This window comes from Berkeleyomyces rouxiae (assembly GCF_048999995.1).
Source record: "Berkeleyomyces rouxiae strain 22BRR77 chromosome Unknown BrBRR77_ptg000004l, whole genome shotgun sequence".
NCBI classification, from domain to species: domain Eukaryota; kingdom Fungi; phylum Ascomycota; class Sordariomycetes; order Microascales; family Ceratocystidaceae; genus Berkeleyomyces; species Berkeleyomyces rouxiae.
This window is the reverse complement of record NW_027396494.1, coordinates 307,200-328,478: the sequence shown is the minus strand read 5'-3', so window position 1 is coordinate 328,478 and position 21,279 is coordinate 307,200. Positions and strand designations below refer to the sequence as shown.

General features: G+C 55.2%; 9 protein-coding genes across 9 annotated transcripts; 5 read left to right on the top strand and 4 right to left on the bottom strand.

Moving 5' to 3' along the window:
- Positions 1-777: 777 nt before the first annotated feature.
- On the top strand, positions 778-2,131 carry BROUX77_004296 (uncharacterized protein; the record flags this gene model as incomplete). The annotated part of the gene is made up of 3 exons (XM_073749042.1): positions 778-821; positions 907-1,183; positions 1,619-2,131. 3 exons carry the CDS (start codon positions 778-780, stop codon positions 2,129-2,131), a joined length of 834 nt encoding a protein of 277 aa, XP_073604753.1.
- Positions 2,132-2,396: 265 nt separating this feature from the next.
- Positions 2,397-3,961, bottom strand: BROUX77_004295 (uncharacterized protein; the record flags this gene model as incomplete). The annotated part of the gene is made up of 3 exons (XM_073749041.1): positions 2,397-3,292; positions 3,364-3,624; positions 3,685-3,961. 3 exons carry the CDS (start codon positions 3,959-3,961, stop codon positions 2,397-2,399), a joined length of 1,434 nt encoding a protein of 477 aa, XP_073604752.1.
- A 2,806-nt stretch (positions 3,962-6,767) lies between these two features.
- BROUX77_004294 (uncharacterized protein) lies at positions 6,768-7,952 on the top strand (the record flags this gene model as incomplete). Its single annotated transcript, XM_073749040.1, has 3 exons — positions 6,768-7,440; positions 7,532-7,745; positions 7,841-7,952. 3 exons carry the CDS (start codon positions 6,768-6,770, stop codon positions 7,950-7,952), a joined length of 999 nt encoding a protein of 332 aa, XP_073604751.1.
- Positions 7,953-8,880: 928 nt separating this feature from the next.
- Positions 8,881-12,043, top strand: BROUX77_004293 (uncharacterized protein; the record flags this gene model as incomplete). Its single annotated transcript, XM_073749039.1, has 2 exons — positions 8,881-9,356; positions 9,415-12,043. 2 exons carry the CDS (start codon positions 8,881-8,883, stop codon positions 12,041-12,043), a joined length of 3,105 nt encoding a protein of 1,034 aa, XP_073604750.1.
- A 203-nt stretch (positions 12,044-12,246) lies between these two features.
- Positions 12,247-13,674, bottom strand: BROUX77_004292 (uncharacterized protein; the record flags this gene model as incomplete). The annotated part of the gene is made up of 3 exons (XM_073749038.1): positions 12,247-13,058; positions 13,126-13,356; positions 13,434-13,674. 3 exons carry the CDS (start codon positions 13,672-13,674, stop codon positions 12,247-12,249), a joined length of 1,284 nt encoding a protein of 427 aa, XP_073604749.1.
- Positions 13,675-14,321: 647 nt separating this feature from the next.
- Positions 14,322-16,298, top strand: BROUX77_004291 (uncharacterized protein; the record flags this gene model as incomplete). The annotated part of the gene is made up of 6 exons (XM_073749037.1): positions 14,322-14,436; positions 14,538-14,593; positions 14,723-14,823; positions 14,924-15,040; positions 15,131-15,213; positions 15,274-16,298. The coding sequence occupies 6 exons, from the start codon at positions 14,322-14,324 to the stop codon at positions 16,296-16,298; spliced, it is 1,497 nt and encodes a 498-aa protein (XP_073604748.1).
- Positions 16,299-17,337: 1,039 nt separating this feature from the next.
- BROUX77_004290 (uncharacterized protein) lies at positions 17,338-17,939 on the top strand (the record flags this gene model as incomplete). The annotated part of the gene is made up of 2 exons (XM_073749036.1): positions 17,338-17,829; positions 17,907-17,939. 2 exons carry the CDS (start codon positions 17,338-17,340, stop codon positions 17,937-17,939), a joined length of 525 nt encoding a protein of 174 aa, XP_073604747.1.
- A 259-nt stretch (positions 17,940-18,198) lies between these two features.
- BROUX77_004289 (uncharacterized protein) lies at positions 18,199-19,005 on the bottom strand (the record flags this gene model as incomplete). Its single annotated transcript, XM_073749035.1, has 1 exon — positions 18,199-19,005. The coding sequence occupies one exon, from the start codon at positions 19,003-19,005 to the stop codon at positions 18,199-18,201; it is 807 nt and encodes a 268-aa protein (XP_073604746.1).
- Positions 19,006-19,566: 561 nt separating this feature from the next.
- BROUX77_004288 (uncharacterized protein) lies at positions 19,567-21,153 on the bottom strand (the record flags this gene model as incomplete). The annotated part of the gene is made up of 3 exons (XM_073749034.1): positions 19,567-19,803; positions 19,873-19,978; positions 20,033-21,153. The coding sequence occupies 3 exons, from the start codon at positions 21,151-21,153 to the stop codon at positions 19,567-19,569; spliced, it is 1,464 nt and encodes a 487-aa protein (XP_073604745.1).
- Between the last annotated feature and the right edge of the window lie 126 nt (positions 21,154-21,279).

The window sequence follows — 21,279 nt, the reverse complement described above, 5'->3', positions numbered from 1 at the left end:
TATGGCCGAGATCGCCGTCTTGGAGTGGCGGGAAGTTCCGCCGGCTGAGTCAGCGACAACCGCCACCACGTGACCCAAATGTTTGGCCATTTTTATTTGATTTTTTGACGATGCGCAAAACTTCAACTCGTGCTTGCATTGCCCGTGTCTGGCTAAGCAGAGTTTCTGTAGATAGGACCTACATCTCCGATTGTGTAGATGAAACTTGTGTGTTTTTAAAGTTGCACGACGAAAGTAATCATCAATGCCTGTAATAGGGTTAATTAGTATAAGAGTAGCTATATGTACTTGTACTACTTGACTTAAAATATGATCCGCTGAATCGCTGGATTTGATTCAGACGAATCGTAGATAAGTGGAGAACGTCAAGCCCGAATTCTTGATGAGTAATTGAGCTTCACGTGATAATGACCCACTATTCATTACCCACTTTTGCAAAGTTTGCACTGTTACCTTGTTGCCTTCTCTGTTATTCCACCAGAATCTCTTTCAAATAGGACACGATGGCCCTAGCACCCTGAATCGCTACCCACCTATGAACTTGTATAAATAGCCAGATACCCTCCTCTCCAACTTACGACACATCTCTTCCTCTTTGTTCATCAACTCTCTACCCCAAACCCATCTTCCATCTTCCCCTGCCATCTCGGTTCTGCCTTGTCTGCTCTCCCCAAGCATTTGTCTTTGCCCATCCGACCCCCAGCAACTCTCATACATTCCCATCTGGTCTGCAAAAGATACATCGTTCTCACGCGAAGTACCATCTTTAAAGTTGAGATGGCAGCTCTGGAAATGTTTTGGGAGTTGCCTCCCGTCGCGAGGTAGGCTTTTCACGCACCGCGCTTGTGCGCTTCTGCAAACATCCAGTTCGTCCTCAGCTTCACCCGATATCCTAACACTCGTCAGAACCATCACGGCTGCTGCTTTTGGCATGTCGATCCTCGTCTATACCGGGCTGTTGCCATACCGATGGATCATGTTCACTTGGTTCCACATGCTGCAGATTCCACCGCAGATATGGCGTTTACCCGCGTCTTTTCTGCTGACAGGATCCGGCCTGGGCATGCTGTTTGATCCGTTCATGCTATACCGAGGCTTAGTTGAGCTGGAGGTTGGCAATTCACGGTTCCCGCGCCGTGAAGACGTTGTGTGGTATCTGATATGTGTGTCGCTGATGACGATTGTAAGTGCCCTATGCTTGAGCAGACAAAGTTTACTTGTTCTTCTACATCGTGAATGCCGTGCATGTTGCCCTGCCCCAAACTCCTCCTGTCATGTATCATGACTGCACCTCGACTATCTGCCCGCCCAGTGCTCATTAACTGAAGCGGTTCCTGAAATCGAGGAAGATTAGCTCTGCACATGGCCAGCCTATCATTCGCAAAATAGAAGGCTGGCCCGTGTGGATTGGTGGGATGCCTATATGGATGACTCGGCGAGTACTTGATACTTGTCCGGGTGGTTTTCTTAGCTCCCTACATTTCATCTACTAAGAATTACTGTTAATAAACAACGCTTTACTAAACTCTCCGTCCCATCACTTGTTCTCACAATCCGGTTTACAGTCTGATTTGATATTGTGCCAGTGCTAACGCGTTTCCATTTCTTTGCGCCATAGGCCTTCAACGAGATGGGTCTCTATCTTGGACTGTCAAATGTGTATGCGTCGTTTTTGCCGGGATTCCTAATTGCTCTGACATACACAACTTCACAGGACAAGCGTGGTCAAAAGGCATCCCTGTTTCTCTTCACCATTCCCGCGCAGCTGATGCCCTACGCGCTGATGCTCATGGGCTTTGTTCAGGATCCTCAGTCTGGCATGTACATGCTGCCACTACAGTTTTCAGGACTTTTGGCTGCTCACATGTGGGACTTTATCACCAGAATCTACCCAGAGTTTGGTGGCGGTCGCAACATACTGGCGACCCCTGGCTTTGTATCGCTTTTTACCACTTCGCCCCGCGTCCTCCGTGGTGGCTTTGGTCGTAACGCTGCAGGCAGCGCTACTTCCGGCCAGGGCCAGACTGTTGGTGGCAGCGGATCTAGCGGACGGTCGACGGGTGTCTCCTATGGTTCGGGGGTATTGCCCGACTCATGGCGGTCTCGGGGACCCGGCCAGCGCCTTGGTTAATGTGCATGTACGAGACAAGGTGATTGTGTTTCTCGGTTGCTAATCAATTTTTTTCACGATAGTCTGCTGTGAGTCGTCTTGCTTTGAGTGACGTGAAGATGCCATCTTTAGATATTATTAATTCGATTTTCCGTGTGTTGTCAAAACTGAAGAATCAAAGCTCGCTTGTGAATTATGCCCCCCACCCCCTAAGAAAGAAAACGCCCACCCAAACTCCGAAATCACACCAAAGAATCTATACGCGGTCGCCATAACGATGCTGATCTCACATCCTCCACCGATCGTAGTGAGCCACAGGCCCAGCATTTTGAGTCCTAGGCCTTGAGTTATCTGGTAGAGAATGCGACTCGTCCTCTTCAGCAATAGGGCTTGCACTTTGAACGGTTATTTGTGGTGGCATGAATTTCTTCTGCCTGTACTGGCTGCTCGACGGAGTGATCAATGCCGGAACCTGTGGTCTTCTGTCCTGACTGGCTACCAGCGGGAAGCTAGCAGAAGATACAGATGATTGGGACGGTGAATCAGAGGGAGACTGAGATGGCAGCGAGCTGATGCTAGTGGTCCTGCTGCTCCGGCCGGGGATATACGCCGGATGCGGGACCAGCGTGCTGGCACTGCCACATGCAGGGCCCCGTCCGTAGCCCAGGCCAAATGTCGGCGGCGGACTCTCATAGGCATCATAGTACTGGTGCTTTTCGCGCACCGATACCGACGATCTTGTGGTATCCATGGATGCCGACGCGCGCTGCTCTGCCACTAGTGCATACATCAGGCCGGGGTTGTGTTGCGTGATGTGCAGCGGGATGCTTTCCCCGATATTAGTCCTGGCAATGTTACCCGCCGCAGCCTCGGCTTCGGGGTCCCGCGGCTGAGGCGCGGCGGCGGCTGTCGCATCGGTGGCGCCTTCGTAGCGCTTCTTTCTTCTGAAGTAGACCCAGAACAACCCTATGCCGCCAGCCAAGACTAGCGCACCCCCGACAGCAATGCCGACGATGATGGGGGTATTCATACCACCGGAGTCATCGTCACTGTCATTGGTGGAGTCATCTGATGTGGTGACGGTGACGTTGACAGCACTGCGTGAGAATATTTCGCCAGTCATGCTGAGTAGAGCGCCTGGCGCAGGCTGCTGTGCACAAGCCCCCTTGAGGACCGCGAGAACTACAAGCGGTAGTGTTAGTCATGCCACAAACTGGCTTCAAAGCCAATGGTTGGGACGCCAATCAACTCACAGTTAGACAGGTAGTATTGGTCCGTCGTGCTCTGGAGGCACGCGGCGCAGGGCTCCTCCCAGCTTTGAGTCAGCAAGTCTCCGCTGCCGGCCGAGCAGTACCCATATATGGCCGGGTCTGATGCACTCAAGTTTCCCTGTGTGATGGCGGGCTCAAGCGGTTGGCAGGCCGAGGGTGTCAGGCATGGGGAGTTGATTTGCTGGGCCTCGGGGAGGACGGCGGGGTTGAAGAGACATGTGCCCAGCGTAAAGCGCAGGTTGTCTATCCACGCAACAATGTTAACTTTGTTTAGGACGTTGGTTGGCTGCTTGCCTCACTTACACAATAACCAGTGCAGATCAGACTCTGTGCCATTGACCTTGTCGCTTTTTTGCAGACACTCGACGCACTCGCGAAACTTGGTGCCGGCACCCGCGTTGCCAAACGCATCATCGGTACATACAATGTCTGAAGCATTTGTGTTGGACGACAAGGCCGCGAATGGGTCGGCGGCGGTGTTGTCGATACACTGCTGGGCACACGGCGAGCCGGGTGTGACCTGCAGTGCACCGGCAAGGCGCACCAGGCCGAGTTGCAGCAGGAGGAGGGGCGCAAGCATCATGAGCTGCGCGGGGCTGCTTGTGTTCTTTTCTTTTCTCAAGTGCAAACTGGTGTGGCTCTGGGAAGGGGGAGCAGGTCAGAGAACATGCATACAGAAAAGCAGAGGAGGAGTGGCTACTGCTGACTAGCAAAGAACAGAGCAGCCCGGAGAGCAGGACAGGGCAAGTAAGACGGGGAGCTACATGAGATATACTGGGAGTTTTCTTTTCTCTTCTTCATCCTCTTTTTTTTTCCTTATTCATCATTTGGGCTAGTTCTCTAGGATATCAATTAACACTTGTTTCTTGGCCATCCGGAAACCTAGCCGAGCCAAGAAAGAGCTGGTGGACTCGATGGAACAGGGACATGGTCTAGCTTGAGAAAGGGATGATAAGAGAGAAGACTCTGGAACGAGGGCATATGACGAGGAGGGAGGAGGGGGGAGGGGGACGGAGACCAAGAGGACTAGGAGACGGAACGGCCTAGTGTCTTCCGTCTTGTTTAATTCCCTGGTCTCTCAGCCTGTCGTCGTCTTCTACCACGACGCACGATATAAATAGAACACCAACCGACCACTCGCCGCTGCAACCGCTCCTCTCCGAGAGCCGAGAACAGCGCAGAAAGAGCCATATTCACCACGAGAAGGCCATGCCAAGGCCTGCTTCGTTGCAGTTGGGCCCGCCCCAGCGCAGATGCATTTTCTCCACCGCGACACCGCCGGATGTCCAATGGGCGTTGCTTGGCCAATCACAGGCCTGTCTTCTCGGTTGCGGGTTCCGTGTAAGCGCCGGACTAGGGTCTTTTGAACCGGGGGGTGGTGTGTGGCTGGGTCTGGGATGGATTTGACCTGAACTGGGCTTATATTAACATCGACTTGCTTGTTGGGAGTGGGAGTTTTTGGGGCAGTAGTGAACGGCTGGGTGGCACCATTTTCTGTAATTTGTGGGCGGTGCCGTGTGGGTGAGCCGTCGTCGTTGCAGTTCGTTATTCTTGTTATTGTTGTAGTAGGATTCTTCAACTATGGTGGGTCTTGCATCATGACGTAACCGAACCCTAACACAATAAAACCCTCAGATGCCCTCTGCTCTACGCGCCCAGCGACTGCATCCCATATCTTGGCTCACATTCAATATACAGGCCGGATCCCGGCATGCCATGCACGCAGAATATTGCCCCAAGTAGCAGTTTGCAAGTTCCCAGCAGGCTGTCTCGGCTGGTCGGCGCTACACTCTGTTTCTCCTGGGCTTATCATCTGTGAAGAATCTTTTTTTAGATCTTGGGGATGTTGATGGCTACATGCATGGCGAGAGTGATTGCAACGTCAGGCCTCGTTGGGCGTCGTCGTGGAGCGAGGGAAAAGGGGAGAGGGGTCTGGTGGTGGTGACCGGCATGCAGACGTTGCAGAGAGACGGCCGGTGTCAGGCGGCATGGACTAAGAATAGAAACGTCCTCGGAAGATCAGGAAGAGACAGGGCGGGGAGGGCATGAGAAAAAGGACCTGGGACGCTGGACGTCATGCCTTGATCTTTGCGCTTTCCTGGTCTCCTCTGCATCCAAGTCTCCCCGAGGGAGTGGCCGGTTCCTGTGTTAGCTGATACCAAGTACTGAGAGAAGCGAGAGTCTACGTCGTCCGACGATCGCGCGTGGCACGACATGGATCATTTTGCAGACTGGCATCTCACTATATCACGCAGTAGCAGTGATGTCAGCAACGATACTAATAATACCTACAGCCATGGGTTATAGCCAGCACAGTACAACACCACCGACAGCAACAGTATCACCAACATCAGCCAACAGGACCAGCGCAATTAGTCTAGACTTGCCCTGTTCAGACCACATGCTAGCTAGCCTCGTGGTCTGCTGTGGATATGCTGTGCGTTCAAAGTCCTGGGCCTTGCACAACATGCCTCTCTGCATGTGCGGATAGACCGGCCGTGGTGCGAGGAGCTGCTCACACACGACCATGCCTGGGATCAAGGCCAAGCCCACACAACTCAGGGGGACAGTGCTCTGCAACTTGTGATAGCATGGAATTATAATCATGTTCCATGATAGACGGCGTTGCAGTAGACTCCTATTATTACATGTGTTGTCGACTTCTTGCCAGGCCGATGTGAAGGGCATCCACATCATGCATCTGCAAGGAGCGACAGAAATTGGCTAACTATGAGCTTAGTCCGTGCCATCTAGGCCTTGTGACTCAACCCGTGTAGCTTCTAGCGTGCAATGTACTAGCACACGGGCGTCGAGCACTACTAGACAGCAAAGCAGTGTAGTTTCGGGCAGAATGCACAAGGGCGCACGATCGATTGTACTGGGCTTTGGTTCTAGATCTCGGCCTGCGATCAAGGCATTGTTGTTCTATTCGATGTGTTTGCCTACTGGTCTGTGTTCCCAGGCCGACCTTGCGTACTGCGGGGCCGCGCTGGGTATTCAGATGGAACCTGGAAACAACACCTGATGCGTGGCATCGTGGTCGCAAACAGCAGCACACACGTGCGACGTGGAGAAGAGTATGGTTGTCCATGTGGCGGGCCGGGAGATCATCAGGTAGGTGTTCTGCTGGTTAGTCTGGGCGTCCGTCCTCAGGCAAACAGGCCAGCAAACAATAAAGAGGCAAACATGAGCAAAATGTCGTGATTGGCATGTGTTTGATACTCTGGTAGCTAAGTATATAAACCAGACTCGCGTGAACGCATTTCAGGAAGCTCCTTCTGCTTTATTCATCTAGACTTTGTCGTAGCTCACGCGCGCAGAGTGCTCCATTGGAACTATTGTGCCCATACAAGTTTGACATCAACCTTCTTCCTAAACTAGCATATATGAAGCTCATAACATTCCTTATAGCCCTTTCAGGCCTTGCAAAAGCGTTCGGGCTCCCTTTGACCCCCCGCTCGATTTCTTCTGCTCCGCCGCCTCTTCTCTCTGCCTCGTTTGCCCCCACATACTGGACCATCCTGCGCCTCCAACGTACATGCAGCCCAGACCTCGCGCAGTGCACCTATAGCCTCCTCACTCTCGTCAGTGGCGGTACAACAGCAGCTTCTAGCTGTAATGTGACTGTGACCAGCACTTCGCCCACAACGCAGCCCGCGACGCAGTTGTCTCTTTCGCGCGTCCCATGCAAGCCGTCTGACCCTGTAGCCAACACCGACCCCGCGCCGAGTTTCACCGTCTCGCTTGGCGTGCGTAGCGGTCTTGTCGGGCTGGCACTACTCGAGGGTACCGGCACCGCAGCGCGCGGCGCACTGTATGACTTTGACGAGGGCCTCGTACATTCTGATGACGGCTTTTCCGGGTCGCAGACGGCTGAGGTACGTGCATTAGAGGAGCTGCAGCGGCGCAGCTGGTTGTGGTCGGGGGTCGAAAGGGAGCTGGGGCAGCAAATGGCGCCAGTGAAGGCGCGCGAGGAGCAAACAGCCCAGGAGACGGCGCTTCGAAGTGCTGCAGAGCTGGAGAATGCGGATACGTGGTCAGTTGAAAATGCAACACGGTGTAAGTAAGCGGTGTACAGCGGAGAGAACTTTGACGTTCATCAGCCTATCTGGCGTATACACGAGGAAAAGGTATCGCTGACCAACTGCAGATTACAACTCAGACTTTAGCACGGTTATTGTACAATTCACCATCTTTGCAGAAGACTACGACTCAATCAACTGCGTTGTAGTTGCGGCAGTACCAACATCAGCGGACTGGAAGCGGTTTAGTTTCTACTCTCACAATTGCTTGCCTGAAGTCCCATGGCACGTTTCGTGGGGATACAACGAGCGGCGCGACAGCGGCGTCATGACGTTGATGAAGTGAGTGACCCACAAGGGCTAGAGTAAAGAACACACTGCTGCTATCCACTGTATGTTTTCGATGTTCTTAGCTAACAGCCACCTCTGGTTTGCAGCCCGAATCGTACTTGTGCGGCCTGGTTTGGCTGGGATAATGTGAACAGTCACAAGCAGTTGGACGACGTGGGCCCGAACGACACGCAGAAAGTGACGCCCATGACGATTTAGCAGCATGACAAGACTATGGCAGATATCTGATAACTGTGTCTGGGCTTCAACGGTATCTTATAGAGATATAGAGATGGCAGGTTGAATAGAGAACGTGATTCTGATAGGTTATTGATTCAGGGTTACACGAGGTCTTACCTGGGCTGCACCCGGTTCCCCTGAAGGTTCCTTCTTCCAAAGGGTTAGCAAGGGTTACGACGAGTCTGATCAGGGGGACGCACAAACATGTGGGATTTTGCCCCACTCTGACTTACACAGATTTACAACCAATCACAGCACGTCTTTAAGCGCCGCGGGGCTGGTGCCGAGAAGCGAGGCGAGGAGACTCAAGGTGATATGTGATGTGTATTGGTGAGCTGCAGCCAGGGAAGAACGAGGAACGGTCAAGATGCAGAGGAAAAAGAGGCCTGTGGATGGGTGCTTTCAACGGGAACAGAGAAAAAAAAAAGGAAAACTCAAACGAAACACCCTAGCACCCAATAAGCAGCCATATAGACCACCCATTGGATGCCCCCCCCCTCGACCTCGAAGGAATCTTGTCCTTTAATTTCTCCCATTGCCTCATGGCTGACTGCTGTGTCTGTGGGCGTGAAGTGCTAATTGCCGTAAGATATAACATAACACGGCACAGGCCAAGAACCGAGCGAGAGCCTGGGGAATTCTGAGTTGCAAAGATCAGTACAGGCCAGCCACAGAAACAGCAGCACACGGGCAGATACATACAAAGCCAGCATTGAAGCGCTGATCGACGACCGCCTTCCTCCAAGTCTGTCAGTTTCTTCTGCTCCCATTTTCCTGCTTTACCGTGTCTTTGAAATTCCCCGCGTAACCCTTTTCTATCGTAGCATCGCCATCACGATTCTCTTTCTCTAACCCTTTCCCTTCGCCCCCATCTCAACTAGACTCTTCTCATCACTCTGCCCCATCCATGAAAATTGCCTGCTTGCAGTTTTCTCCCGTGCGCGGCGATGTCAACAACAACCTTTCGCGCGCCGACAGCGTGCTGCTTAAGGCTGCTGACACCGACCACTTGGACTTGATCGTGCTGCCCGAGATGGCCTTTACCGGCTACAACTTTGCGTCCCGGCAGGCCATCCAGCCGCTGCTTGAGCCGTCGCTCAGTGGCATTTCATCGTTGTGGGCACGCACCACGGCGTTGCGCCATGATTGCCATGTTGCTGTGGGATATCCGGAAAAGGCAGACAACGGCACGGTCTTGGACCGTAGCCCGGGGTTCTATAGTACCCTGATGATGGTGAACCCCGAGGGCGAGTCCCTGGCCAACTATCGCAAGACCCATCTGTACCGCACCGACGAGACTTGGGCTATGGAGGGCTCCGGCTTCTACGCCGATTGGATTGAAGGCATGGGCTGCGTGGCAATGGGAATTTGCATGGACCTAAAGTGAGTTTCACGACCAACGTTTCGTGGCATTATTTCCTATATACTAACACTTGCCCAGTCCATACCGCTTCGAGGCCCCGTGGGATAACTTTGAGTTTGCCAACCATGTACTTGATGTCGACGCCGACGTGGCTATCATCTCAATGGCCTGGGTGACAGGCAAAGATACGCACTCATGGAGCCAAACACCACACGAGCCCGAGATGGACTGTCTTTCATACTGGATTGCACGGCTCGAGCCCCTGATCCGCGCCGAGACAGAGCATGAGATTCTGGTGATACTGACGAACCGCACCGGCGTGGAAGAAGACATGGTTTTTGCTGGCACCAGCGCGGTGCTCGGCTTCCAGGCCGGCGAAGTAAAGCTGTACGGAGTCCTGGGCTGCGGCGAAAAGGGTCTTTTGGTCGTCGACACTGAAAAGCCGCCGATGGGAAAACTGGTGTACCGCCCCGAGGAGATGGTGACTGAGCGTGCGCTAGACGAGGAGGACCTGCCAGGCCTTATTCCCAACCCCGACGCAGCACACCCCTTGTCCTCCGTTACCAGCCCCGACGACTCTCGCTGCATGTCGCCACTTAGAGTCGCCAGCAGCGGAGCGCCGACTGCCGACAGCGGCGACGGCAAGAAGCCTGTGCTTGCGGCTGAGGCTAAGCTGGGCGTTGTCCCGGAGCAGGACGAGTCGACGGGAGATGACGAGGCCGAGCTTGTCAAAGAGTGGCAAGCCCGCATGGGATCACCTTGGGATGGTCCCGAGGGCTTGTCAAAAGCTCGCGCAAGATCCAAGACAGTCCCTGACATTAAAGCTGCCACCAGCGCCTCCCCGCCTCAAACCCAGTGCCTTAGAAAACCAGTTCATCGCCGTACTAGCTCGCTCAACGATCATACGGCTACCCTCGCTTCGTCATCGCCCTTGAAACTTCCTTCTCGAGTTCCCTTTTCCAGCCCCTCACAGCAGCACACTCGACACCAAAGCCTGGACGCCATCATTGAGCGGACACTGTCTAAGAAATCTAGCACCGCGAAAAGTCCTATGGCCACTCGGAATCAACCACCTATAAACACGCCAAGTACACCATCGGGGCTTCCGGCGGCCCACCCACAATCAGCTTTGCCAGCAAAAGCAAAAACAGCCCAGCCGAAACTCAGGCTCCTAACCAACCCTTCTGTTTTGCGTCAGATGGAAGGTAGCAACGTGTCTTCAGTGACCGACGACACTTATACCCGGGCTACCCTCTCTGCCGCTCCCCGTGGTTCCAAAAAGCAGCCTCTACAGAGCCATGCGCGCAAATATCCCGCTAGTGCCGTTGATGGACACCAAGTTGATTGGCAGAAGACAGGGCCCAAGACCACAAAGCCCACAATCCTGCCGACCAACCCACGCCAGACTGTTCCTATTGAGATCTCTGCGAGTCCGAAAAGGTCGCCAGTGCCAACATCCACAAACTCAAGGCCTAACCGCCCCAAGCTTTCCATCGCAACCACAGCATATGGCGCACAGCCATGGAAAAAGACTCAAACGCAGCAAATCTTCTCCGCTGTAGACCGGCCAGCGCCACCATGGCCCAGTGCCAATCCTCTCAACAACACCAAGACATCCGTCGACAATTTTGCACATACCAAATACCCGCCCGCGTCTGCCATTGCGCAGACCTCCAAGGATCAGTTCTGGGCCACGGCCAATGTGCCACAGACTGGCAACACTGAGGCCTTCAACCTGGCGTCCATCTCCTACACGCTAGGCGAAGTAGCCATAGCTGGAGTGACTCCCGACGCCGAGACAGCCGACACCGACGCCGACGAGTCCTGGTACCGATCGCCTACCGACACACGCCCTCGCGGCGATGCAAGTCTGTACCCACCAGTTCCTCCGCCGTCCTCCATGAGACCACTGTCTCCTAACAGTAACGCACAGCGCACTACATCATCTGCGCATGGGCACTCCAAAAAGCCCAGAGGTGCAGAGTACTACAGCACCGCCATGTCACATATCAACGCCGCATACCCACCGATCCCATCGCCATCAGTATACTCGTCTTCTAGCAGTCACAGGCAGCTTATAACTCGTCCGTTTGAGGTCCTGCGAAGTGCTGAGGCAATAGCAGAGCCCGTCTCGTGGGTGGACCAGTGGATGCCGCCGCCTGCGGGGGCGTACCAACAGCCACAGAGTCGCAACTATCAAGAACACCAACCACAACAGATGTACAACCACCCTCTTCACGGCCAGGCAGTAACAAAGCCCGGCCTGAATCTCCTAGTACCAGAATTCAGCAACAGCACCGAAACGCTCGTGACGCCAAGCATGCTAAATCCCAAGACGCCCAAGACGCCCGCAGACAACCTCACCGCACAGATGAATGCGCGCCGGCACCCCGGCGGCGCACCATCCAAAGCAGTAGGCCCGAGCAGCAATCCATACAGCAGCCACGGCGTGTACATGGGACAGCCTATGACGCCTGTTGCAGCCATAAATGAGAGTAGCAGTGGGGGTAGTTCAGGCAGCGGCAGTTCCAGCGGCGGCTCCGAGAGCGGGTCGGACTGTGAGCGCACATCGAGGCGCGCTCATCAGGACGGGCCTCGCACGCCCAAGGCAATGGTTTTGACGATAGAGAATGGGCGTGAAGTGGTGCGCGAGGCGAATTCAAAGGGACCGGTAATTTTTGGCGGGTCGCACACTGTTTCGGCCTGAACGCCAACTGTTTGAGACCATGGTAATCTTCCTCTGCTTTATATTTAATGTTCGTACCATAATGTTTGGTTTACTTGGTTATTCATTGAATTTTTGTTAATAAAACATGTTTGGCTGCTTGATTGAGTGTGTACTGTGTATTCCAAGTAATGTGGCTACACATGAAGAAAAGAAATCCTAATATTAACGGGACGCAACGCCCCTCAGCTTGCCCGACGACGATCACTCTCTTCCGGCGAGTACCGTCTCGGGCCACCTTCGCTCGAGAGCCGGCCAAAGTCAGGCTGCATCAACACTGGAGCAGAATGTTGTGGTGCCGAGCAACCTGGCTGTGACTGTTGCACGCGCTCGCCGACGACCTGCATCTCAAACTCTTCATCACGCAGTTGCAGACCAATTTCCCGCGGTGGTTCCATGCTTGGGATTTCCTGGGTGCCGCTGACGGGCGAGCCGAACTGCGACGAATAAGGCGAAAAGTGGCGGCCCGGGCTGGAAAAGTTCTTTTCTCCCATGGCACTGATTGGCGAATCATCCCAGCCGCGCAGGGGCTTCTGGCTCAGCGGGGTCTCGTTTACATCTCCAGCATATCTTTGGAGGCCTGCTGCTATGGATGCAGCCCAGCCCGGAGTCCGTTCGACGTTGCCACTCTGGGGGGATGTTTGCGTATTACTGTTTCGCCGTTGGGGTTGACTGGGAGAGAAAGGGAATCCGGGCCCAGCCCAGGCCACACTAGGCTTCTTCTCCAGGGTCCGTAGAAAAGCCCGCCGACGCCGGCGACCTCGGCAAATTATTCCAGTGCCGGTGATAGCAAACAGAACAACAAGGGCAGCAAATGCAATACCAACTTTAGCGCTCAGCGAGATGCCGTTGTGGACAAACGACTCGGCAGTAAATGTTGACACAGGGCTCTCAGCCGTCGCATTGACAACCTGGGTGGAGAATATGCTGCCCTCGATAGATATGGGAGTGCCATTGACCGGCAGTTGCTGGCAGCCAGCATCAAGAGTGCGGATGTCTACGAAGAAGCTTTGTGTTAGCAACTCTGTGGCAGTAGGCCAAATGCTGCACAGAGACAAACTCACAATTTCTCAGAAAGTTCTGACTTGAAGCCGACAAGCACGACGTACACATGGACACCACGTCAGATTGCCACAAAGAGCAGTAGTCATAGCTCGAGGCATTGGTGGCTAGCTTGTCAAAGTCCAGCGAGTCCAGCAAGGGCCCGCATGCTGTGCTGGTCACGCAGGGAGTGGTCAAGGCCTCGCCATCTGGCAGGCCAAAGAGGCAGAATGCAGAGGCATAGCGGAGGTTGTCTGCAGGCCAGTATCGTCAGTCATCAGGTCCCAGCGGCAGAAGCCAAACCCACGGGCTGGGGCTGTTCTCAACTCACACAAACCAGCACCAACATCCGTCAGCTCGTCGCTGTAGTACGTGCTGTCCACCTGGCAGTCAACGCAGCTTTTGAAGACCGCGCCGGCCCCGCTGCCGAATGCAGACTCGCTGCACTGGATCTCGTCGCTGGCCACTGAGGCCAGCACATTGCCGCAGTTGACGGCGCACGGCGAATCGACGGGCGACAGCAGCGCCGAGACGGCCACTGGAGGAATGACTAGGGTCAGGCGGGCTTTCATGGTGAAGTAGAGGGAAACTCGGGAGAGGAAAAAGAGAAAAAGCGCAGCAAGTTCAAGCAAGCCTAGCCCAGGGGGAGAAAAAAGCACATGAGGAGGGAAAATCGGCCACGATTCTGGGGAGCCAATCGTCCCATATATGTGTTGCCGCTCTTTCCCTTTGACTCCAACCATCCAATGCGACGAAGCAGTCGCCTATCATCACGGCGGCTAAGTCCTGGTGATAATGTAACGTTGACGGCAGCTAGGGTTGCTGACCCGAGAGGCTCGGGCCTGACGAGGGTTAGCTAGGGTCTGGAAAAGGAATTGCCAGCCCCGCCATACTCGAGTGTGGCGCTGTACCTCACCGCCCGTGCCGAAAATAGCCTAGCGCCAAAGCGGCAGAAAAGTTTCCAAGACTCCACATTGAAAAAAAATCGAAGCATTGCAGAGCAAAAAAAAAGTCACGCCTTCACGTTCGGTTTTCCTTTAATTTTTGCTTCGTGACGAAGAGCGATTCCGACCGCCGAGCGATACTTCAGCACGTTTTTTCCTTGCTGCATCTTTTTTTCTCTTGCCTCTGCCTGCGTCGCCTGCTCTTATTGTATCGCATCGCATATCTGCTGCCTTTTTCTCACCACACGCTCTCTCTCTTTCCCACAACCGCCGCCATGACTACGGACGTCGCCAAGGTCTCCAAGGACGACCACGTTCTCCAGCCCAACTCCAGCGTGCCCTCCATCGACACTTCATCGTGGCCTCTGCTGCTGGCCAACTACGACAAGCGTATGTCGCCTCTGCCGCCGGGGCTTGTTCTCGGGCTGCCCGGCCGCTCTCCGTTTTTCTGCCGGCCGCTCTTGCTGACCCGTCTCTGCTGTGCCGTTTAGTTCTCATCCGCACCAACCACTGGACTCCCATTCCCCATGGCAGCAGCCCCTTGAAGGTCAGCAGCTCTCTCCGCGGGCGCATTGTGGCCTGCTGGCTTTGCGCCTGTGCGCAGTCGATGGCTGTGGACACGATGCGCCATCGCCGACATCTCCAGTCTTAGAACGAGCGGCTAACAGTCCTACAGCGCGACCTCAAGTCGTACATCTCCTCGGGTGTCATCAACCTGGACAAGCCCTCCAACCCCTCGTCGCACGAAGTTGTCGCCTGGGTCAAGCGTATTCTTCGGTACGTTGTCCTGCCCCGCGAACCACCTAGAATCGTCACATCGACCACGTTGTACACACGGGCGAAAATTTTCCCCTGCTAATTCATGGCCCCTCAACAGCTGCGAAAAGACTGGTCACTCTGGTACCCTTGATCCCAAGGTCACTGGCTCTCTGATTGTCTGCATCGACCGTGCCACTCGTCTGGTCAAGTCCCAGCAGTCCGCTGGTAAGGAGTAGTAAGTTGGCATTGCCTGCCCTGTTCCCATAGTACTTTGGCGTTTTGCGCCCGACCCAAGAACTGTGACTGACTTGTCTTGCGCATTTAGCGTTGCCGTCCTCCGTGTTCACGGCAAGGTTCCCGGCGGTACTGCCCAGGTTGCCCGTGCCCTGGAGACCCTGACCGGTGCCCGTAAGTATTTGTCTGCTACGTTGTTTCTACCCTTGCTAGAAATCCTCTAACGACTTGCAGTGTTCCAGCGCCCCCCTCTTATTTCTGCCGTCAAGCGCCAGCTGCGTATCCGTACCATCCACGACAGCAAGCTGATTGAGTTCGACAACGAGCGCGGCCTCGGTGTCTTCTGGGTGTCCTGCGAGGCCGGCACCTACATCCGTACTCTGTGCGTGCACTTGGGTCTGCTGCTCGGTGTCGGCGGCCACATGCAGGAGCTGCGCCGTGTCCGCTCTGGAGCTATGGACGAGACCAAGAACTTGGTCACGCTGCACGACGTCATGGACGCCCAGTGGCTGCACGACAACACGCGCGACGAGGCCTACCTGCGCAAGGTCATTCAGCCTCTCGAGACCCTGCTGGTCGGCTACAAGCGTATCGTTGTCAAGGACTCGACCATCAACGCCATCTGCTACGGTGCCAAGCTCATGGTTCCTGGTCTGCTGCGCTACGAGGACGCCATCGAGGCCCACGAGGAGGTTGTTATGATGACCACCAAGGGTGAGGCCATTGCCATTGGCATCGCCATGATGTCGACTCTGGAGATGACCACGTGCGACCACGGTGTTGTCGCCAAGGTCAAGCGCTGCATCATGGAGCGCGACCTGTATCCCCGCCGCTGGGGTCTCGGCCCCGTCGCTCTCGAGAAGAAGAAGATGCGCGCTGACGGCAAGCTAGACAAGCACGGCCGCATCAACGAGAACACCCCCGCCAAGTGGAAGACCGACTACAAGGACTTTAGCGGCCAGATCGACCCCACCACCGCCGTCACCGGCAAGCCCGTCTCTGACGCCGCCCCTGCTGCCGCCTCCGCCGCCGCCCCCGAGACGCCTGCCAAGGCCGCCGCCAAGGCCGAGCCCCAGGCTGAGACGCCCGCCACCACGGCTGCCGAGACTCCTGCGGCCGACGACAGCAAGAAGCGCAAGAAGCACGATGGCGAGACGGCCGAGGAGCGCGCGGAGCGCAAGCGGAGAAAGGCCGAGAAGAAGGCGGCCAAGGCTGCCAAGAAGGGCAAGACCGACGCCATGGACGAGGACAGCGACTAAGCGGCAGCGGCCAGGGAGCGTGCGTGCTAGCGAATTGCGTCTGTGTCGAGGTGTGCTATACGCTGACAGGGCGAGCCGCGTTGTGATTCGTTCGTCGGGGGCTTTTCTTTATGTGTCTTGGTTGTTGCGAGTGCTTCTGTTCGTGTATGTCTGTCTTCGTTGCTGATTTCTTTTGGAGTTCTTCAGGCGTTAAAACCTCTTTGTTTTCCCCTTGACTGTTGGTCCCATTGGTGCCTGCAATCTGTGACTATGAATGTGAAAGTGTGTGTGTGCTTCTGCCTCATGTCATGCCCTGAGCCAATGTAAAAGTCGCCAGTGTAATACAAGCCAGCCCATTCCAGGCATATGAGGCGAACGCGTGACATGCCAAAGTCCGGGGCGTCCACTAACTGACAGCCCATCCATCAAGCCATGCGCCATGTTTCTCCTCCTCGACACTACAAGCGCCCGCCCAGCCGCCAGCAGTCTTTTCTGCAGTGACATCATCAGGAAGAAGGAAAAAAACCACAACACGTTCTTGCCAGTAATAGTAGGCCAGCGGCTAAGTCAAGGAGGGGCAGGACATGGTGGTCCATCCCGGACGTTGGTGGGCGGCTGTCTCTGATTGGCTGAAGAACCATCTCGTGTAAGCGCTGGATCTTGGAATAAATTCATTTATTTAATCATTTCTTTTTCTTTTTCTTCACGTCTGTATAATATACTCAGGCACCATCCGCGACCAGCCTCCACACGTGCCCAACTGCACCGCCAGGCTGGCGGAAATGCTCGCATGGAGCGGGCTGGTGGGCGGAAAGAAAGACTTTGGCCCTGTATATACATACCACCAGCCAAGTGTCAGGTCTGCCCGCCGTGACCTTGAGGGCGTCTCATATCTCCATCTCTAGTTCATACAGTCTAGCACAGCCGCCTGGGCTCTACCATTTATCGACTCCATAAAGTGTTCGCAGCGGGCTGTCATCTCCGCCGTTGCTTCTTCCATCAACATCAACCCAATCTGTCACACTTGTCCTGCTTGATCTTCCTCAAGTTACCCACAACCATGGCTCCCTCCCCGGCCTCCCTGCTACCATCCCATAGACAACTCTCGCTCCTCCAGACTCCGCCCCTCACTCTCCTATCTGGCTTGCTACCTCGAGCCATTGAAGCACGGGCATCCTCTTCGTCTCTTTCTGCCGGCGCGATTGCCGGCATTGTACTGAGTGGCCTCACCCTCTGCACCGTACTCATGACCATCATACTATACTTTCGCCAACCACGCACACACCGGTCCGTGCCGCCGCCGCGGCCACATTCAAATCTTTCCTTCCGGTGCGCCACACGCGTGACCCCCACCGCAGCCCAGTTTCCATCGCACCACAATGCCGAGGTGGCCGAGCGCAAGATATCGCATCCTGTTCCCTTTAGCGCAGCCAGCTCGCCGCCCTCTTCCAACGATGAGCTCCCGCTGAATCCGTGGAATGGCCAAGTCGCATGGCCAATCAAGTCTGTCGCACATTCAAGCCCGACTGTGACAACGCCTGATCCTATACACGTGGGACGGACAGCACCATTACACGATGCCGGGCTCATCCATAATGTTAACGGAGCTGCAGTTTTGACAACAGATAGGAGCAGGCCACAGAGGCCAAGTTTATGGTATAGAGAACGTGAATTTACAACAGGACCAGTCCAGAGAATAGAGTATGTCTAGCCTTTACGGCCTTGATGATCGGATACATGGCTTGGCATGGCGAATAACTAGTGAAAGTCCTGGTGCACTTGTAACTATCTATGAATGTATGTACCTAGCTATGACGTTTATACGGAGAGAAAGGAGGAAAAGAAAGACATGTAGTTATTTAGACAATGGCTCAAAGCTTGTATGTACATCCGTGCATTTCTCCGCAAACTGCGTCCGTCATCAAGTAGCCTTCAGTCTTTCAACCAAGCTGTGTTGATACTGCGCGACTGTATCGCTGCTCTCTCTCTCTACCAGGACCTCCAAAAAGTCACAAGCTCTATCATCCGAGAATGGCGCGCCGTCAAACTGTTCCTTCAGTATGCGCAGCTGAAGAGGAACTAGCGGATGGCCATAGTGTTCAGCAATACTTGCAACCGACGATGGCTGCAAGAAGCTGTAGTAGTTGTCCATGCGCACATCCCAACCGACACGCATACAATGCGCCATATGGACCGAGTCCCACCAGTCGGGCAACAGCGCCGAGTGGTCCAGCAGGGCATTCTTCAGAAAGAGTTCCAGGCCCGCGGCAACCTCCTGGGGGCTCTGCAGCACCACCGGCAGCAGATGCTCTGGCTGGTCCCAGGGCCACTTGCTGTCATGGAGAGAAAGACGGTACATGTCAATCAGCAGAGCATACACATCGGCAGCCGGCCGACCGTGCAGATACGTGCGGCTCATGAGCTGCAGAAACGGCTTGTCGTGGCGCCCCAGCAGGCCCGTCCTCGGAGTGGCCAGCATGACGGCGGGGTCGAAGCTGAGTGCCAGGGACGGGCAATAGATGCGGTGGCTGCGGAAGTGCTCGACTTGGCAAAAGGCGCTGCAGTACTCTACGGACTGGCATATGCGGCACGGCTCGACAGCCACGCAGCGGCGGCGGCAGCTCTGGCAGGTGAATCTTGGCGTGGTGTCAGGAAGCCCATCGTGGGGATACTGCGTCACATGAGACGCGGGCGTGGCTGGGAGCGAAACCGATGCGTAGCTTGTCATGAAGATGAGGCACTTGGACTAGAGAAGCAGTTGGTTGTTTTTGTGGCTGGAGTATACTGCCGCTGGCAGTACTTGGAGAGCCTAATATATAGGGGTGAGACATGGCCAGAAGAGGGTGGATGTGCTTGTGAGGTGTCACATAAGTCTGAGCATTGGATGAAAATGGCTTCATGGCACAGGCCCAAAAATTTGATCCTAGACACCCACATCAGTTTTGTGGGTTCTACTGTCATGGCAAATGAGAACAAACTTGGGACACCCTCAAGGTTGAGACGGAAAGGGAGTCCACGTCTTGTGACACGAGATATCGTCAAACCCAGGCGTAACTTTGATATCGTGGAGGACAAGTGGTTGGTATCAACTTTGATACAGGCATCCGTGTCTATTCAACAGCAGTGATATATGTTTCTCGATTAGATGTAAACATAGATGATCTAGTAACAGAAATTCAACAGAGATTGAACATGGTTACTTGACGCTCAACTCTTACGGCGCCCGAAAGAACCTCACCAACTCGGCTTCACAGACATGAAGCTCCATCTATATCCTGCCAAGAGGTCCTTATTCTCTGTGCTTGAGGCAAATAGGGGCGTGGAACAGATGGCCCCGTCTCAGCTTTACAAACCGAGTGTAGAGCAGCGAAGCAGAAGCAACCGCACCAAAGCTTATCAACGCGGGGATATAGAACTGGTCAGGACGGTGGAACACGGCCGTGATAGTAAAAGCCAGCAGCTCAAAGAAGTTCTGCGCAGAAGCCTCTATGCTTGAAAAAGACCCGCGCAACGGCTCAGCAACCTCCTGTCGTCATTGTGAGCAACACTGCTTTCCACACATACAGAATCCTACGGAATAACACCCGTGGCTTACCTCTTGGATAATCATCTGCGCCGCCAGGTCATATCCCCAAAGCCCAACACGGCTGAGCGCCACGCCACCCACCAGCCCCAAGACGCGCACATCGCCCCGAATCAAACTGCCATCGTGCGCAAAGTACCACGAGAGCCCGAGTGCCAGCCACCCCGTCTACCAGCTCAGCGCCCAGATGCCCGTGCGGACCGGCCCGATAGCCGCCACGAGCCGCGGTGCCAGCAGCGTCGCGCTGATCTCAAGCGCAGTGCTCACCACGCGCGCCGCACCGACCGCAGCCGACGAAAAGCCCTCGGCGCGCAGGAATGCGGCCATCTGCCCGGCAAACGAGAGCACCGTCAGGTACAGCAGGGCCAGCGCGATGGACGGCAGGAACGTCGCGTGCCGGGTGTACATTGGCAGCGCGCGCAGGGGCTGCACAAGCGCGTGGCGGAAGGCGGCACGCGCAGTGGTCGCGAGTGACGCCGGCGGCGAGCCCACGGTCGCCGGGAGCGCAGGGGCGCGCTGGAGGGCGGGCACGCGGTTGTAGATCTGGGCAACGAAGACCACCTCAGGCCCGACAGACGCGAGCGTCATTCCGGCAGTGGCCAGAATTGCCACGGATGTGCTCATGCTTTCTAGGATCGCAATGACCAGGGGGCTGACCAGCTTGCAGAACAGGTCGATCTGGCGCATGCGCGTGTTGAGGCGGGCGCGGGCGGCAGGCTCGTCGGTGGTTAGAACGACGACCCAGTCTCGCTCAACGGCGAGGGTAGTCAGCGTCGAGGCGAGTTTCTCGCTGCACGCAAGCACAGCGATGGCCGCAAAGAGGGCTATCTGCACGGGCGTCTGCGGTGCTTCATCTGCAGTGGCTCGAGGAACGTGCCCAAGACTATGCTGTCCGGTGTGCCAGGGTACTTGTAGAGGCGTGTGGAGGATGTACAACACGTACAATCCAGCGCAGGAAGCGGCCACCGAGAGCCGCTGAATGAGGATAGAGTAGCGCACAATAGACAGGCGGTTGGCAGTGTCGACGAGGGTGCCAAGGCCAGGCGCAAAGAGCGTGGCAGCGATTCCGCGCGCAAGGGCATACAGAGACGGCGGAAGCAGAGTTCCCGGGTAGATGGCAATGAGGAACAGGACAGCTCCAAACTCAAACATGCGCGAGTTCCACGTCGACAGAAAGTGGGAGACGTACAGACGCGGGGTCAGGCGACTGAGCGGAAGAGGAGGACGAGCACGGCCAGGCTCAGTCCATAGGAGACTGGCAGATTCAATCAGTGAGGAAGAGGGAGCAGTCATTTCAAAGACTCGATTTGCCACGGTGAGCACATCAAGAGCGAACCTTTTCGTCGTCCTGTGCCTATTGACTCAGCCATTCATTATACATGCATGTTGTACATGACCTCTTGCACGACGAGATCCTCA